The 5,566-nt window shown below is 36.6% G+C and overlaps 1 protein-coding gene across 1 annotated transcript; it reads right to left on the bottom strand.

Moving 5' to 3' along the window:
• Nucleotides 1–1,111: 1,111 nt before the first annotated feature.
• On the bottom strand, nucleotides 1,112–4,968 carry LOC104098382 (probable phytol kinase 2, chloroplastic). The gene is given in 9 exon segments (XM_070183324.1): nucleotides 1,112–1,556; nucleotides 1,631–1,692; nucleotides 1,694–1,746; nucleotides 1,900–2,015; nucleotides 2,570–2,701; nucleotides 2,791–2,843; nucleotides 3,558–3,642; nucleotides 4,315–4,380; nucleotides 4,751–4,968. Coding segments are annotated over 9 exon segments (966 nt in total). The 3' UTR covers nucleotides 1,112–1,375.
• Nucleotides 4,969–5,566: the final 598 nt, after the last annotated feature.

The raw sequence follows: 5,566 nt of genomic DNA, 5'->3' as shown, positions 1-5,566 counted from the left end.
CTTATGATATATTGAATTGATCTTTATCGTGCATTGCTATTTATATTATGAACCAATTAATGGCTTAATAATCTGCTTATATTATTGTTGACTGAATTTTGGCTTGCTTAGCAAGCGGGTTAGGTGCCATCACGATCCTCAATGGGATTTTGGGCCGTAACATATGTATTTTGCCTAATGAGTTTGATTTCGATTTCAATAAAAGAAAAATACCCAACCATGAACACGTCAAGTGCTCTCACGTGCCCTAGTTACTAGGTCTAAAAGGAACAATGAGCATAAGAAATACTAGTGACTGAATGGGACTCAAAAGATGAACTAAACCTGACGTAAAAGGAAAAAATGATTCAAGAAAAATTAGAAAAGTCTTTGCTATTTTTTTCTTGAAAAAGAACGAGTTACTTCCATTTGTTACCGTAAAATTTGCAAATGTTCCTTCATATTACTTACTAATTAGTTTCTTGTCTGCAACTTATTTTACAAAGAAAAAATCTTGAGGTATTCCTTTAATAAGTTGGTGAGCAATTTCATTAATTACTTTAGATAGATGTAACTTTTTTTTAATTATTTGCTAGTGTTTTATGGATGAAAGAACATTTAAAAGAAAAAGGGAAAATCCTTAAACCACTTTCACACAAACAACATTTTGAAAACATTTGTGCAAAAAGCTCTTGGAAAAACGAAACCAAAAACACGTTTTTGACAAATATAAGAATTTCAAGAAATGTTTCATAAGAAAATACACTTAGTATACTTTCTCTGCGTTTCTTAATAAATACTTCCTCCGTTCCAGTTTACGTGAACCTATTTCCTTTTTGGTCCGTTCCAAAAAAAATGACCTCTTTCTAAATTTGAAAACAATTTAGCTTAAACTTACAATTATACCCTTAATGAGAATTTTATAATCACACAAATACTCTGGACCTCTTTTTGACTTGTTTAGGACCACAAATTCCAAACAAAAATATATAAAACGTGTTTAGATAAATGTAACTTTTTTTAAATGATTTGCTAGTGTTTTGTGGATGAAAGAACAATTAAAAGAAAAAGGAAAAATCCTTAAACCACTTTCACATAAACAACATTTTGAAAACATTTGTGCAAAAAGCTCTTGGAAAAACGAAAACAAAAACACGTTTTTGACAAATATAAGAATTTCAAGAAATGTTTCATAAGAAAACACACTTGCTATACTTTCTCTGCGTTTTTTAATAAGTACTACAACAACAGAAAGTAACAAGATTGTGTAATGCAGTGGCTTGTACATTGACCAGGACTACTGATACACAATCCTGGGTTAAGACTAACAAAATTTCCATTTTCAGTTAGCATTTGTAAGTTTGACGGTCCATCCATATAAGGATACAGTCCGATATCACAGAACAAGACTGCCCACCAGCACTGAGGTTAAGGGAACCGTTAAGTTGTCATCAAGTTCGGTGCTTATAGGATGGGATTCTACCAGTAGTGCTGCAGCAAGCGACACAAACAAGAAGCCGAAAACCGTGTGGGAGCTCTCCTGAATATACCCAAACAAGGAGAAATGGTGCAAGTATCTATAGCAAAACATGTAAACCAGTAAACAAGCCGCAGTGGTTAAGCAGCACGATAACAAGGAAGCTTCAATTACCCAATGGATGCTAAGAAACCAGCAGCCGCCATCGCAATACTACCAGCAAATGATTTGTTTTTTATTGTACGGGAGTTACTGTTTTCCAAACCTCCTGCCAACAATGTCAGCTATACCTGGAGCAGGAAAACGGTATCTTTTTTACTACTATTTATTAAGACCTTGCCAGACAATCAGGAAGGACGCCTAACCGTTCCAACTTAATAAGTTGAACAGTTAGGATTGTGGGGAGAGATAGAGTAGAATTGGGTTGCCTCAGCATTGCATACCATCACCAGCATAAAGGTTGCAAATTAGTCCAATTGCAATAGGAGAATATCTCCAATATACAGCACAAGCCAAAGTGATTGTAAAGGCATAGTACAACGGTCCCTTGAGAAGCTCCCTAATGTAACAGACATGCCAACCACACTATAAGTTGCCAATTAATTTGCTTAACAAAGAAGAAAAGGCAATAGACGGACAAAAGAAGTAATCCTTAGCTTAATTAGGACCACAAACAAGTGAAGGAAAATGGGGATTGCCAGGCAATTAGGCTTAGCCTCTAGTGCCATATTTGGCGGTGTTGCATGTTTTCAGAATATTTTCTTCCCCATCGTTTAGTTACGATGTAAGAGATGGTAGACTTTTAAGCATAAATATTGTCAACATGTTCAGTTTTTCACAGATGTTGGCAGCATCATATTACTCATAGATTGCAGCTTAATGAAATTAACGAATACCCGGTTTCCATTAGAGAAATGAAGTGGAGAAAATAAAAATGAGGATTGAAGAGATGGATGACCCTAAATAAATTTGGATAGCAACCTCATCCTCAACTGAACCAGTTTTTGGCTGTGTGACAGCTTGTTATTGTTAGTAATAGCTAAGTTTTGTAACAAGAGATCATTTAATGAAACTGTTTGGTAGAAGCTGTAAATATTCTTCAAATTACTAAACCTGTGGTCTCCAAATCGGCTCATAGACTTGACAGTCGCATCATCCTTCCATAATCCTAGTCCCAAAAGAAGCATTTTTATTATGTTGAGACCAGAAATAAGAGCTGCTAGAATTGCTCCCTGGCGGCCAGAGCTGGAAAAACAAACAATGCCAAATCACGAAAAAAATTAGGAACTAAATGAATGAAAGGCAGGCTTCATGCGTAGGTTGAAAAAAGGTACCTGAACATTGGCCAGCAGGGCATGAAGACCGGCCCAATGCTAATATGGACAAGCTGAACAGGTAGTTACTATTTCCATAAGATGAAGGAATCCAACTATAAGCATAAATTGGGCTATTTCATCTAACATGGTCTTGAAAAACAAAAGGACAAACTAATCCCAAATCTGGAACTCTAACAGAATTAGAATCTTGAAATGAGAAAGTAGGAAACATGAAAGAAGAAGGGGAAATTATATTCAACTAAGTGAATACACATTATGCTTCTCTTCCATTCAACTAAGAAGAAGGGGATATAGACGAAGCAGTTATATTGGTAAATAGAAGAAAACGAGACAGCAGAATGCAGTAAATCTATTTGGGATCAAGTGTTGTCCGATTGAAGTGGTTAAAGCCGGATAATATTTTAAAGAATCATTAACGGAGACAACATAGACTTTGTAACACTGCAAAACCAATATAGTTTTTGGGCTAACATCATAAATATATTAAGAAGATCCTCATCACAGTATTGTTTCATCTTATAATCATTACAGAGATTACGGCTAACTACCAGAAGCATACAACCTTGGAATAATTTCTGATGACTAGACTTGCCTCAGGGCTTAGTTCAAGTAGCAAAGGTTGAGGCACTTGTTACTTAGGTCACAGGTTTGAGCCTTGCGCCATGCAAATTGCGCCTGACGTTTTGAGTGGAGATGGGTAGAGGAGCAGGCCCATTATCCCGAGTTTCGAAGACTGAGGTTGGTCGTAAGGGCTGGCTGCAGACGGATTTCGGGTCATCAAAAAAGAAAACAATCTGATGTCTAGTGGAAAGGTACATAAACTTGGTCGACGCCGGATAATCAAGACATCTGTATGGCAGTAAATGCACACAAGACTAGCAGTAGTAGACAATATAAGCCCCTGCCACTTTCGTTCTGATATCAGATACTTAACATACACCATATATGAACATAGTGCATATCTTGCAACATTAGATTCAGAAAAACTAAGCTATTCCATTGCTATACTTAGCACAAGAGAATTAGCTTTCACATTAAGGATCCATCAGAAGCTTAACTGAATGCAATGAAACCCAGGACATTTTGACAAACAAACAACTTACCCAATAGTAGTATTCTAAACTTTCTCGAGTTAGTAGAGTCACAATTTATCAAAGATGGCCATTCAAGTGATGAACTCAGTTCTATCATGTGATGTCCCTGGTAAAATTTTCACCAAGTCGAATACCATTATAATGCTTAAACATGTCAACGCACAAAATCAACAAATTGATAGCATCAGTTAGTGTTGTCAGTAATTTAACTTGCTGTTCTAAAGCTGTCTTTGAGAGAAATAAAAAGGGAAAAAGATGAATTTACTTAAGTAACCAGAGAGCTAACAGGAACTCACAGGAAACTCTCTAACTTTGCACCAACAAGCTAAGACCATAATTTTTATAAGGAGCATTGTAAAGACAAGCAGATTCAACTATTTTTCTTTTAGATATACTTGCCTTCCGCATAAAGCTCAACAAGATTTACCTCTTGGGTACCGTCATGTCAGAATTTACTGGCAATAAGATGATAATGCCTGAAGAACTCTGCCATCTAAGATATGAGAAAAAAATCAAAGAAAATAAGCCGCCTTTGCTGCTTCCTACAGTATTCTTAAGTTGCAGTTTCGAAATTGAAGAATTCAACCACAAACCAGCAGAAATTCATGTGCATTTAGGCCATATCAAAATTTACAACTGAATATCATCAAAGTTTTAAACAGTCAATATCAAAGATTGCTCTTCTCAGGCTAAGAATTAAAACAACCTTACTCGGTTTGACTTTAAAACAGAATTAATCCGATTAGAAAAGTTGAGTGTTGGTTGGCTCCCCTGTATGAGATTGGGGTAACCTTAAAAGTGAAAAAGCTAACGCAAGAATTAAATGGTTTTCCAGGAAAGCAAAGGACCCACCTGATCAAGACCCCTCTCTTTGCATGGAAAGGGCAATACCGCCGGACAATGCAGTGTCAATTAAATCCCCGATGACTGGATTTTCCAAAAACATTGTGAAAGCCACAACTTTAGGCCTCACCTCGCTGTTTAATCTTCTGGTATTAAGCTTATGGATTCCCAAGTTGAAGCGATTGACCCCTTTCTTGTTGCACAAGAGAGAAGAGGGAAGACTTGAATTGTTTGCCATTAAAAAAATATAACAATTGAATTTATACATAATCCAATACATATGATTAATGACTAATCCAATACATGTTATAAATGACGTTAAATAAGCAAATAAAGAATATACTAGATAACCAAACCAATAATAATAGTGAGTTCGAGCTCGGTTAAAGGCTTAACGAGAAACCTGCCTTAGGTTATGAAGAACTTATGAACGAAAACAAGAACTTTGAATAACCTTTAAAAATGGAGAAAACATAAGTATATTGCCTTGGTATGCATGTTACAAAGTGTCTAATGAATAATCAGCCTCCCCTTTATATATTAGGGGAGTTTTACCCTAGGTACAATTCTAAGAAAGGTAAAAATCTTCCTTTTCGCGAGTCACTGATTTTCTGCCGATACGGGCTGAGATTCACGTCGTGATATCCAGTTGAGCACGGATATTACGACCCTTTGTTAATCGTGTGCGGTCGTTTGGTAATGCTCTCCGAGATCTTGGGACTCGAACCGGACTCAGGGCACGTGTTCTCGATGGCTTCGAGGGTAGGTGTTTTGCTCAGGCCCTGATACGAGAGGCTCCTGGCTCTGATTCCGATTCCTTACAGTCATGTTCTTGC

Source organism: Nicotiana tomentosiformis, chromosome 8 (assembly GCF_000390325.3).
Source record: "Nicotiana tomentosiformis chromosome 8, ASM39032v3, whole genome shotgun sequence".
NCBI classification, from domain to species: domain Eukaryota; kingdom Viridiplantae; phylum Streptophyta; class Magnoliopsida; order Solanales; family Solanaceae; genus Nicotiana; species Nicotiana tomentosiformis.
Note: the sequence above shows the minus strand (reverse complement) of the source record. Positions and strands in the feature narration are given on the sequence as shown.